This window comes from Rhinoderma darwinii, chromosome 3 (genome assembly GCF_050947455.1).
Source record: "Rhinoderma darwinii isolate aRhiDar2 chromosome 3, aRhiDar2.hap1, whole genome shotgun sequence".
Lineage (NCBI taxonomy): Eukaryota > Metazoa > Chordata > Amphibia > Anura > Rhinodermatidae > Rhinoderma > Rhinoderma darwinii.
In genome coordinates this window covers 3519515-3533172 of record NC_134689.1, presented here as the reverse complement: position 1 = coordinate 3533172, position 13658 = coordinate 3519515, and the positions used below count along the sequence as shown (strand labels likewise).

Sequence of the window (13658 nt, the reverse complement as noted above, 5' to 3'; positions counted from 1 at the left end):
CATCTCCTAGTCTGTAATAACGTCAGTATAATCTATTATATCTCCTAGTCTGTAATAACGTCAGTATAATCTATTATATCTCCTAGTCTGTAATAACGTCAGTATAATCTATTATATCTCCTAGTCTGTAATAACGTCAGTATAATCTATTATATCTCCTAGTCTGTAATAACGTGTCAGTATAATCTATTATACCTCCTAGTCTGTAATAATGTCAGTATAATCTATTATATCTCCTAGTCTGTAATAACGTCAGTATAATCTATTATATCTCCTAGTCTGTAATAACGTCAGTATAATCTATTATATCTCCTAGTCTGTAATAACGACAGTATAATCTATTATATCTCCTAGTCTGTAATAACGTCAGTATAATCTATTATATCTCCTAGTCTGTAATAACGTCAGTATAATCTATTATATCTCCTAGTCTGTAATAACGACAGTATAATCTATTATATCTCCTAGTCTGTAATAACGTCAGTATAATCTATTATATCACCTCCTAGTCTGTAATAACGTCAGTATAATCTATTATATCTCCTAGTCTGTAATAATGTCAGTATAATCTATTATATCTCCTAGTCTGTAATAATGTCAGTATAATCTATTATATTTCCTAGTCTGTAATAACGTCAGTATAATCTATTATACCTCCTAGTCTGTAATAACGTCAGTATAATCTATTATTTCTCCTAGTCTGTAATATCGTGTCAGTATAATCTATTATATCTCCTAGTCTGTAATAACGTCAGTATAATCTATTATATCTCCTAGTCTGTAATAACGTCAGTATAATCTATTATATCTCCTAGTCTGTAATACCGTGTCAGTATAATCTATTATATCTCCTAGTCTGTAATAACGTCAGTATAATCTATTATATCTCCTAGTCTGTAATAACGTCAGTATAATCTATTATATCTCCTAGTCTGTAATAATGTCAGTATAATCTATTATATCTCCTAGTCTGTAATAACGTCAGTATAATCTATTATATCTCCTAGTCTGTAATAACGTCAGTATAATCTATTATATCTCCTAGTCTGTAATAACGTCAGTATAATCTATTATATCTCCTAGTCTGTAATAACGTCAGTATAATCTATTATATCTCCTAGTCTGTAATAACGTGTCAGTATAATCTATTATATCTCCTAGTCTGTAATAACGTCAGTATAATCTATTATATCTCCTAGTCTGTAATAACGTCAGTATAATCTATTATATCTCCTAGTCTGTAATAACGTCAGTATAATCTATTATATCTCCTAGTCTGTAATAACGTCAGTATAATCTATTATATCTCCTAGTCTGTAATAACGTGTCAGTATAATCTATTATACCTCCTAGTCTGTAATAATGTCAGTATAATCTATTATATCTCCTAGTCTGTAATAACGTCAGTATAATCTATTATATCTCCTAGTCTGTAATAACGTCAGTATAATCTATTATATCTCCTAGTCTGTAATAACGACAGTATAATCTATTATATCTCCTAGTCTGTAATAATGTCAGTATAATCTATAACACCTCCTAGTCTGTAATAACGTCAGTATAATCTATTATATCTCCTAGTCTGTAATAATGTCAGTATAATCTATAACACCTCCTAGTCTGTAATAACGTCAGTATAATCTATTATATCTCCTAGTCTGTAATAACGTCAGTATAATCTATTATATCTCCTAGTCTGTAATAACGACAGTATAATCTATTATATCTCCTAGTCTGTAATAATGTCAGTATAATCTATAACACCTCCTAGTCTGTAATAACGTCAGTATAATCTATTATATCACCTCCTAGTCTGTAATAACGTCAGTATAATCTATTATATCTCCTAGTCTGTAATAACGTCAGTATAATCTATTATATCTCCTAGTCTGTAATAACGACAGTATAATCTATTATATCTCCTAGTCTGTAATAACGACAGTATAATCTATTATATCTCCTAGTCTGTAATAATGTCAGTATAATCTATAACACCTCCTAGTCTGTAATAACGTCAGTATAATCTATTATATCACCTCCTAGTCTGTAATAACGTCAGTATAATCTATTATATCACCTCCTAGTCTGTAATAACGACAGTATAATCTATTATATCTCCTAGTCTGTAATAATGTCAGTATAATCTATTATATCTCCTAGTCTGTAATAACGTCAGTATAATCTATTATATCTCCTAGTCTGTAATAATGTCAGTATAATCTATTATATCTCCTAGTCTGTAATAACGTCAGTATAATCTATTATATCTCCTAGTCTGTAATAACGTCAGTATAATCTATTATATCTCCTAGTCTGTAATAATGTCAGTATAATCTATTATATCTCCTAGTCTGTAATAACGTCAGTATAATCTATTATATCTCCTAGTCTGTAATAACGTCAGTATAATCTATTATTTCTCCTAGTCTGTAATAACGTCAGTATAATCTATTATATCTCCTAGTCTGTAATAATGTCAGTATAATCTATTATATCTCCTAGTCTGTAATAACGTCAGTATAATCTATTGTCATTTAGTAGAATTATACAATTGGCAACCCTGTACAAAAGAAACACAAAATAATGGATGGAGCCTGCAAAATGGAGAAGGTGTCCAGTATACGCGTCCAGTGTGTCCACTATACATTATATATGTGTGTGCAGAATAGTAGAGCCAATAGCGACCAATCAGATTGCAGCTTTTATTCTGCAAAGAGACATTTCCAAAACAAAAGCCGACATCTGATTTGTTGCTATGAACCCTTAATCCCCTCCCCCGGCATCTATACCTCAGGTTATCTAGAACATGGCAGCGGATATTACTCGTTCTTACATCGACCCACCAACGCCTCCATGTTCCAGGCTCCGGAATAACACAATGAATACAATTATCTCAGCTGGTGGAATCAAACAATGCGCGACTACAAATGATGACAGGACAACGACAGACTGCGAAGCGTTACTATCCGGCGACAGGAGACAAACACGCCACACGTGAATCACAAGCACGATCCCCCTCCCCCGTCACACAAGCTTTCTGTATGACCCCCCCCCCCCCCCGTTTATGCCCCATGGAGGTGATAATATGGCGGAAGAGGATTGCCCTGCTGGAGAGTGCCCTCGCTGTAGTGCCAGCCGATACCGCCATCTGTGACAGTCCATGCGCTGAGGAATTTCGGCAAATGTCCTCCTGTAGAGGATCGATATTTGGAACTTTTTTCGTTCCAAAGCCGATGAGGCGCGAGGTATTAGGTGTCGGATGCCTCAATAGAATTCCTATTCTCAAACCAGCCCCCCCTGAAATATGAAATCCACGTGCAACAAGCGCTAAACAACGGCCACTGAGCTCAACTACGCCGGACGGAACACGATACCTCATCTCTATCCACGGGAAAATTGGTGTCAAGGTAGCGCTGAGAGACGGAAGCGTGAAATCAAGACGAAAATACATTCACGATACAAGTGACAAAACAGGAGACGGTCACACGTGAGCACGGACCGCCGGACGGTTAACGGGAGAGTCGCTTACCTCGCGCCTGGACTTCTGGGAGGACTTTTCTAAGACGTCATCGCTGGACAGATCGGAGTCTTCAGAGAAGCTGAGGTGACGTCTGAGAGGAAGTTCTAAGAGACACCATTGGGGGGAGGCACGTTAATCACTATAGGGGAGGGGAACAAACAGCAATCCTACGACACAGGAAATCCCGTGGAGGCTGCTGGGAGTTGTAGTGTTTCAAGGTCAGTCACATCCTCCAGATTTCTAATGGGACTATGGATGGAGGGATCGAAACGACAGAGATCGTGACGGATTGCTCTTTATAACTAGCGCATGGTGACCACCAGGCCAAAAATAAATTACCCTTGGACACAAAAACTTCATAGAATGAACAGAAACCCGTCATGTGGACATTACCTGCTCCCCGGACCACGTTGGACACTTTGACCTCCCCGGAGTCCACGGTGTTGGTGCTGGAAGGAGTGCTGGGGGTCGACTTATCATCCGACGACTTCTTTTTCTTCTCTTTCTTATAACCGGAGAAGACAGACTTCCACAGTGATTTGGGTTTGGTGCCGTCGTCTAGTTTGTCAGACATTCGGCTCGATTCCCCTTTTGACTTCTTCTCCTTCTTCCTCGGGGAGAACAATGAAGGCCTCTTCTTGGGTTTTCCACCACCTGAACCTTCCGAGGAGGTGACGGATCCCTCGGCCGGTAAAGGCGACAGGAAGAGTTCATTTGAAGACTCTAGTCGAAGAGTGGGCGCCTCCGGCAGGTCAGTAGCCAGTTTGGTGGAAGACCAACCTGCCCCCCTAGGAGTTGCCTGCACGGTTTCGAGCTGCTTCATTTTGTGGAGTTGTTTTGCCATAGCGTCCCTCAACGCCGGACTCCTCACCGACTGCTCCCTCGCCCTCATTCTCTCCTCGGCCAACTCTTTCGCTTCAAGAGTCAACTGTGGAAGAAGTCTTTTTCTTTGGTGCCCTCTTTCCAAAGATGATGGAAGTTCTCCATTTTCCTTAGTCAAGGGAAGTCTCTGGAGTTTTGCCCGACTGGTTGGTGGAGTAAAGAAGCGGTCCTGGAGGCTGGAGTTATCCGTTCTCTCATCATAGGTATCTTCCACGTCATCGGCAAAGGGGATCTCGTCCACGCTCTCGACGAAGGACTTCCGGACCTCTGCTAATTTCGGTGGGGGCCGAGTAGCATCTGGAGATTTCACTTTTGTCTCGGCACGTGGGGGTGGGATGGATTCCGCTCCATTCTGCCAGGAGGCTAGGCTTCTTTGGAGTGTAGCGGGCTCTTCTCCCTGCGGTGGGGGCGGAGGTGGACTAGAAGGTGGAGTTAGCAACGCCGAGTCAGAGGTGTTGAAACTTTCGCTGGCCGCAGTTCGAGTATTTGAATTACTGCCATTCAAACCTAGACCCGAACTAGTTGACAGATCCTTCTTCTCACCTTCCGAGCTCTTCAGTTCCTTTTCGGATGGGGATATCGGAGTGAGCGGTGACAACGGCTCGACGTCCAGTCTGTTCGGATTCACCTTCTTCAGGACGTGCTGAGCTTTAAGCGATGGAGATTTCCCATGATCTTGAGTAGTCGTAGTCACCGGGGTCCTGGAAGCTGACGGAAAACTGACCTCAGATGCTCGGCTTCTCTCCACCGGCGTCAAGCCAAGGCTACGTCTAATCTCCGCACTTTTAGTCCAAAACTCTTCTATCAGGTCGATACGTTTTAAAGCCTCTTCCGAATTGGGGCTGGCCAACGAGTCAGTACTTATGGCATGGCTGGTAAAAGGCAGTTTGGCTAGTGGGGTGGAAGTGATGACTGGACTTGGCTGCAGACACACAGGTGGTTTGGTGGTGGTGGTGGGATCAGAGACCACCTCTGTTGAAGGCAAGGGCTGAGAGCAGATAGGAGAGGTTGGTGACCTAAGAGCGCGAAGAAGAGGTGGAATTGATGGGGATTTCACAGATGTCGGGGTAGCCGGTTCTGGTGTTGGGGTTGGCTGGGAGCAGACTGGTGAGACAGGGGTTAAAGCTTTCGGAGTTGCTGCTTTGCTGCCGGATTCATGGATATAAGGTTCAGGGAAGAATCTTGGTGAAGTCAGTTCCTTGGGAGACAAAACCGAGACCTGCAGAAGCAAAACATCTGGTTAATACACACTCCTATATACAGTTACTGCGTGGGTTTACCTGGCCACTAGGGGTGCTAAGAACATACCCCAGTCTATGTCAATTCAGAAGTATGGCAGCTCAGTCTAAGCGAGACGTATCGGGAAAAAGAAGGTTCATGGGCAAAGAAAGCGGATCAAGCACATACAAAGCCAAATCCCATACACGGGGAGCGCCCACGCACCATAAAGCACATACAAAGCCAAATCCCATACACGGGGAGCGCCCACGCACCTGCTCACTCTCCGCTTTAGGGCTGCAGATGGGCAAGAAGACCGCTGGCTCTGAGGTCACTGCGACTGGACTGGAACCTCTGTCCGACCCTGCAGGAAAACACATCATGTAGGGAATTGGCAATTTTAAAAGGATTTACCGCGCCGGCAGAGACACATTATACCGGTGTGCAATGGGCGACGTTTAAGGTCCAACACGGTGTAAATGCCGCCCGATCTTACCGTTCTGAACGCTCGACACCGCCTCCGAACCCTCATCCTCATCCAGTCTGAGCTTCAGTCTCTCGGACCGATGGAGTCGCTCCTCTGCCTCAGCATCTGATGGGATGTCGTCATCTGAGTAACAAGATATATAGTGTTAACTCTACGTGCTCCGGAGCCGCGCCGTGGCAGCTGGTAATCCACAAAGTCCACCTAGAGCTGAACGTTTCAATCAGAACCGGATACACCCTAGCAATCCATACAGCTTTATTCATCGGAGGTCTATCACTGCAGTAATTGGTGGGTCTGTTTACCGGGCATGCAGCAGGAGCGTGGGAAAGAGGTTGTCAGACATTACTCTGCAGCCAACCAGCTTCTAGAGACATTGCCAGACCCTGGGTAACGTCTGACAACCAATTTCCCACACTCCTTCTGTACAGATTACAACAGCGGCATCTGTAACAGGACATAAGCACCGACCACTGAACTTTTCAGTTGTTCAGACGAGAAGTAAAGTAGAAGAAGTCACCGCAAGTAGACACCACATACCGTCACCAAGATCTGCAGATGTGTCCCCATCACCTCCGGCTTCAGCCTCTGTAAGACCAGTCCCCAGCACCTCAGCCTCTTCATCCTCGCAGGCGACTGAGGGAGGAGGATGGGGGAAGCAGCGAAGAAACCATCGAAGGACAGGAAGAAGAGAGCGACATTAGGAGGAAGGCAGCAGATAGCAGAGACAGACGAGGACAATAGCGAGGAATCACACACACAACAGGCTGCAGACTGTGCTCCGGGTTAGTTCCTTGCGCGTCTTACATTATGCGGTCATTAGTCAGCTCCGCAGACGAGCAGCTGTGTCCGTCTCCTGCCAGGAAGGGGGCGCTGCACAGTATTTTACCATCCCCCCTGTATCCATACCTCCAGCACAAGCTGGGACTTATAGTTCAGCAGTATATACCAATGCCACGCCTGATCTACAAGGCAAGTGTAGTCCCACTGTAGTAAAGTGAAGCCTTCGGAGCCGCCAATCAGGGTTTACTAGACAAAGGAGCAATTCCCTGACGCAATGTTATGATCAGGATCCCTCCCTGGGGCTGCACGGCTTTCCAGGGTAATTAAAGGGGTCTTCCAGGATTAGAAAAACATTGCCGCTTTCTCTCAGAAACAGCGCCACACCTGTCCATGGGTTGTGTCAGGTATTGCAGCTCAGCTCCACTGAAGTGAATGCAGATGAGCTGCAATACCACACAAAATCTGTGGAAAGGTGTGGCGCTGTTTTTGAAGGAATTCGGCCATGTTTTTGTAATTCTGGACAACCTTACGTATCCCAAGGAACTTCCATTGATAAGTAATGTCTCAGAATACTGTGCTCCGCTGCCCCCTGCTGGCAGAAAACAGGTAACACACAAAAGCTTATTAAACTCCATTTCAACAAAGACGGCAGTAACCCCCAATATCCTCCCTGCTCCAGGTCGACCTCACAGGGGTCCAGGACATGGTGAATGGTTTGGGGGGCTCCTCATGCTGAATAGCTTCCATAGCTGTCCATCTGTGAGGATTCGACAAACAGCTCCACATATCTCAGCTTCCTGGAGGGAAACATGAGATGAGGGGATATTGGGGTTTACTTTAATGACAAGTTAATTTTCAGTGGTTTTAACGCTAGGGCTGCAAGTTGCAGACGTATTTCCAATCCGTCGCAATCACGCCGACACTACGTCAGGGACCGAGGTGTCATATTAAAACTTTTGCGACAGTGCAGCCCCAGCTTTATCTTCTCCTTCTGCAATGCGAGAAAGACGACACAGCAAAGGGTTAAAAAAAAAAAAAGCGTTTGTAAAGGGGTGGGGCTAATATAATTAGTATTATACTTATATTACGTATAATTATAAAGGCTCATCCCGTTTTATGGATCATGAGAAAAGCTGCAATTATTGAATATAATTTGCGTGTAACGGTTCACACATTTTCAAGATCTATGCGTCTTGTCAGTGAATGGAAACATTCTTGTTTACATTCAGAGGTGGAAAGAGCTCTGATACACTAACGGGCCCCGCAACCGACAGGACGGGTTTTCAGTGAATGTTCCCATTCACTTACAGTAAGCAGAGATCTTGGCACTATATCGAGCCATCTTCTTTGGCTGCAAAGCAACAGCACTGATCCCTAATACTAAAAACTAGTAAAGTCCCAAAGGTTGTCGGCTTGTAGTGCATTACGTGGCCCCAATACATTTTGGGCCCTCTGGTTATTGATTTACAGCTGTCCAGTCTCATCCTGGAAATGCGGAGCAACTAAAGTGCGCAAATCAAGCCACAGCGAGAGCAGAGCGAACATGCAGGGCACAGCGGCGGTGCAGCGGAGCAACCACAGTGCTCTACACAGGGGGCCGAGTGACTCCCCCATCATCTACCTCCAGACACGGTCTCCAGCCACGCTCTTACTGGGTCATGGCGTTGGGACGGGAGCTCGAGCGCTGCGACAAAATGAAGAAAAATGGAAAAATATATATACAAGTATAAAACGGAGAAACTCATGCTCCTGTAGACGACGGCGGATGAGATCCCGTTATGTGGCTGGATTGAGGTTGTCTGTGTAGATCTAGTCACTGAAATCCTCACCAGGACGGTCGCGGAGGTCCGAAATATTGGATCGCGACACTACGGAGCGCCGTCTCCATCAGATTTACCTCCATTTCTGCTCTTCTCAAAATCTAGGGTCATAATGATGTCACGGAGCCTAAGGGGGATCTCATCAGGAAGAGTGTCCACAGGGGGCAGCAGTGAGACTATGCAGAATCGTTCTTATAGGTCACAATATAGAATTATTCAAGAAAAGTTTGAGACCTTAAAGGGGGTCTCCACTTTGGACAATCCCCATTTGTTAGCAGGATCCCTTGACAACTAGCAGATCAAAGTGTCCTCCTGCTGAGACCCCCATCGATCAGCTGTGATCTGTGGGGAACCTGACAGGAAGTGTTCAGTTTACCTGCAGCGCCACCAAAGGAGAAATGAACTATTACACAGTGTCTATTCATATCAATGTGTTGTCTGTATAATACAGGACAGGTCCTCCAGAGACGCTCTATGTGACCGCTCTCCCCTCTGCCCAAGAGATGAGGACCCTGAACAACAGAACCCCCTCTATTACCTCACAATTCACTAATCGGATGTATGGAAATGGGATTTTCTAAATTAAACATCCCCTTTAAAGTCCCAGAAACCCCCTTTAAAGGGAATGTTTCACATTATTCTCCCCTTTGAGTTAATAGAGGGGGGTCCGCATCTCTTGGTCAGAATTCCCTAATAGAGTTTGACAAGGGGTTTCCTAAACTGCACAACCCCTTTAAATCTGACCACTGCTGGGACTTGTAGTTCCTCAGTGCTCATCACAATTTTGTTTCCGCCTTCTGCACGTTTTTAGGATTATTAACACGTCTATGAACTTACCTGCAAAGTTATCCCAAAAACTAACAGGTAAATGATATTCAATTATTATCTGGGAGAGGACTTCAATCACAGACACTCCTGCATCACCAGCAGGGGGCGTTACCTTTGGAAGGAGAAGACGTGCCCACTTCTTCCCCCTCTGCGTTAACCCCTTCCTGCTCTTGGTTGACCTTGCGTACACGGGTCCAGTGGACGTCAGCTTTAATCTCCATGGGGTCCATGGGGGACAGGGCTTGTTGCAATTTGAGGTTCCAAGCTGGAGAGAGGCGCGCGAGGTACAAGAAGAGGCACAGGATAGACAAGGAGAACAGAGAGAGTTATACAGGGACAGGAGTGCAGAGGATAAAGAAGCAGGGTGCAAGGGTTAATCAGCGACCCCCAGAGTATAAAAAGGAACTCACTCCGAACTTACCACAGTGGACCCTGCACTACAGACATTAACATGGACCCCGGGACCAGGTGATCACTACCCTCAACATCCGTCCAATGTGAATGAAAGATTATTGTATAATGAAAAGCTCTGCAGCTTTCTAACACACCTTGCATTTCAATTCCTCATCATTTTTAAGATCTCTGCTTTCTGGCAGTGAATGAAAACAATCTTAATTACATCCAGAGGCTGAAAATTGCTCCTGACCTAATATTTCTCACAGCTGCGGGCTTGTTACAATGTATCAGTGTAGGAGAGAGCCATCAGCCTGAAGCCCAGGACAGAAAAGTTTTGTGCCGCTACCTTATTACGTTACAGAGAACCGCCTACACCGATACAATGGTTACAAACACCGAGCTGTGACCTGGACTCTATCAGGATGGGTTTTCAGCTTCTGGAAGTAAACAAGAATGTTTCCATTCACTGACAGCAATCCGAGCTATTGCACATGATGAGGAATTGAAACAGTCTATTAGAAACTTGTAGAACTTTGTTGTACAATGATTAAGCTTCATTTAATAACTTGAAGACTGGACACCGGCCCTTTAATATGTAAGCTATATACATGAGTACAGACTATATACTGCTGTGTATACGCCTGCAGCAGCCAATCAGACCTAGGCTATCAGCAGCATTGGTTGCTATGAATGGACCCAAAATACTGAAAATGTTCTACCTCCAAAATCTAACAGCGCCTGACACCTGACCCGGTGATCTAAATGGGAACCCCCATCATGCGGGTAACTGCGGGGCCTCACCAGCCGCATCTCACATTATCGTCTCTAGAACGGTTCTCCCAGTAGAAAAGTTATTTCCAAAATCCTGGAATCAGCCCATGCAGGAAAACAAAATCAATGCCATATCAGAGGCAAGTCATGCAGCAGGAAGCCTCCTACACCACTGAAAGCTGACCGTGCTGCCTTCCTGTTAGCTCTCAGGCGGCAGGACTTCACGTGTCACTGTTGGGATGGTGTCAGTACAGAGCATGGTCCGCTACACTGCATTGTGGGAGGGGTAGTGAGTACATCAGGCCCTTGACTTGCAAAACGCTGCATTTCCCACAATGCAATGCTGCAGACAGGATCTCCGCTAAGTGTGGGGGTCTGTGTCAGCACAGCGCTTAGAGATCGCAAGCAGCAGACAGCAGAATTGTGGCCGCAGCTCTAGATGTGAGTGGAGAAGTATTTGCAGAGTTACTTTATGTAGAACGAGGTGCAGCTGCGCGCGGATCGCCGGATTTCAGTGCTGTAGGAATTATTCTGAGTGTTAATTTTCCTTGCTGGGAAGAAGGTGGGATACCTTTAAATGTACCAACTGTGTCTTCATCAGATATACGCTGAAGCCATAGACCCTGCTGCAGTTCTCTCTCCCAGGGGCAATACTCACCCTCTGCACAAGAGGGCGCAATGGAGTCGCCCCTCCCCTCCCCCACAGAGATGGAGACAACGAGAGAGGGAGAGAGGCAGAAAAAGACAGATGAGGAAAGTATCATGAGAGAGAGAGAAAGTCATAAAATAACAAATCCTCGAGCTCCAGTCCATGAAGGGAACGTGAATCCGGGCGACCCAGGGCTCAAAATACAGACCCAGTCCACATATACCAGCGTCGTGACACTACAACTCCCACTAAACCTGGTCAGGCATACTGGGAGTTGTAGTTTTACAATAGCTGGATAGCCACAGGTTGCAAAATCAATGCCTTAAATCAATAGGGAATACAGTAGTCGAGTTATATTATCTGTTCCCGGAAAAGCTGGGTGACAAGAAATAAGGTCATTACCAGTCCGACACTTGTTATTAAGGAATACCGGGTGCTCCAGTCTGGGAAACGTTATGATGGTCATATTGGTTGTCACCCAGCTTTCCCAGGAATAGATAGACCAGCGAGCAAATTAGTAAACTCTATAAACCGCGTCCCATGTCTTCCCTAAAGAAAGCCGGATCCTCAAGAAGGCGAATATGCAGGTAACGATGGAGGAAACAACGAGGCAAAACTGCAAATGGATGAAGGTGTAATTTCCAAAATAGTGTCATCTGCAATACAAGAGAAAAATACCATCCAATATACATGGACCGACCTTCACTAGACGCCTCCTCCTCCTGACCCTCCTCCTCTTCATCATCCTCCTCCTCATCTTCACTGACACCCAGATCCACAATTTGGTCTTCTTCCATCTCACCCGCACTCCGTCCCTTCAGTTTTGCATGAATTTTTACAGCCTCCTTCCAAGGCACACCACCAAGATCAGAGGAGGGTGCATGTTCTTCACCTTCATCTTGTTCCTCCTCTTCATCATCATCCATCTCCGACTCAGAGCTACTGTAAGGAGACAAATAAAATATATTTACCACAACAGCACTAAAGTAATACTGCCCCCTATATACAAGAATATAACTACTATAATACTGCTCCCTATATACAAGAATATAACTACTATAATACTGCTCCTATATACAAGAATATAACTACTATAATACTGCCCCTATATACAAGAATATAACTACTATAATACTGCCCCCTATATACAAGAATATAACTACTATAATAATGCTCCTATATACAAGAATATAACTACTATAATACTGCCCCTATATACAAGAATATAACTATTATAATACTGCCCCTATATACAAGAATATAACTACTATAATACTGCCTCCTATATACAAGAATATAACTACTATAATACTGCTCCTATATACAGGAATATAACTACTATAATACTGCCCCCTATATACAAGAATATAACTACTATAATACTGCCCCCTATATACAAGAATATAACTACTATAATACTGCTCCTATATACAGGAATATAACTACTATAATACTGCCCCCTATATACAAGAATATAACTACTATAATACTACCCCCTATATACAAGAATATAACTACTATAATACTGCTCCTATATACAAGAATATAACTACTATAATACTGCCCATATATACAAGAACATAACTACTATAATACTGCTCCTATATACAAGAATATAACTACTATAATACTGCCTCTATATACAAGAATATAACTACTATAATACCGCCCCTATATACAGCAATATAACTACTATAATACTGCTCCCTATATACAAGAATATAACTACTATAATACTGCCCCATATATACAAGAATATAACTACTATAATACTGCCCCCTATATACAAGAATATAACTACTATAATACTGCCCCCTATATACAAGAATATAACCACTATAATACTGCCCCTATATACAAGAATATAACTACTATAATACTGCCCCTATATACAAGAATATAACTACTATAATACTGCTCCTATATACAAGAATATAACGACTATAATACTGCTCCTATATACAAGAATATAACTACTATAATACTTCTCCTATATACAAGAATATAACTACTATAATACTGCCCCCTATATACAAGAATATAACTACTATAATACTGCCCCCTATATACAAGAATATAACTACTATAATACTGCCTCCTATATACAAGAATATAACTACTATAATACTGCCCCCTATATACAAGAATATAACTACTATAATACTGCCCCCTATATACAAGAATATAACTACTATAATACTGCCTCCTATATACAAGAATATAACTACTATAATACTGCTCCTATATACAGGAATATAACTACTATAATACTGCCCCCTATATACAAGAATATAACTACTATAATAC

The 13658-nt window shown here is 43.3% G+C and overlaps 1 protein-coding gene across 1 annotated transcript in view; it reads right to left on the bottom strand.

The window, feature by feature from the left end:
* Positions 1–13658, bottom strand: part of MICAL3 (microtubule associated monooxygenase, calponin and LIM domain containing 3) — a 66153-nt gene that overhangs the window by 16415 nt on the left and 36080 nt on the right. The window contains exons 21-30 of the mRNA XM_075855680.1: positions 12052–12293; positions 11274–11363; positions 9648–9800; positions 8509–8571; positions 6645–6740; positions 6117–6230; positions 5896–5984; positions 3914–5621; positions 3530–3624; positions 3375–3413 (exon numbers count right to left, since the gene is read on the bottom strand). Coding sequence (XP_075711795.1) covers positions 3375–3413; positions 3530–3624; positions 3914–5621; positions 5896–5984; positions 6117–6230; positions 6645–6740; positions 8509–8571; positions 9648–9800; positions 11274–11363; positions 12052–12293 — 2689 coding nt within the window. The remainder of the gene's footprint in view (positions 1–3374; positions 3414–3529; positions 3625–3913; positions 5622–5895; positions 5985–6116; positions 6231–6644; positions 6741–8508; positions 8572–9647; positions 9801–11273; positions 11364–12051; positions 12294–13658) is intronic.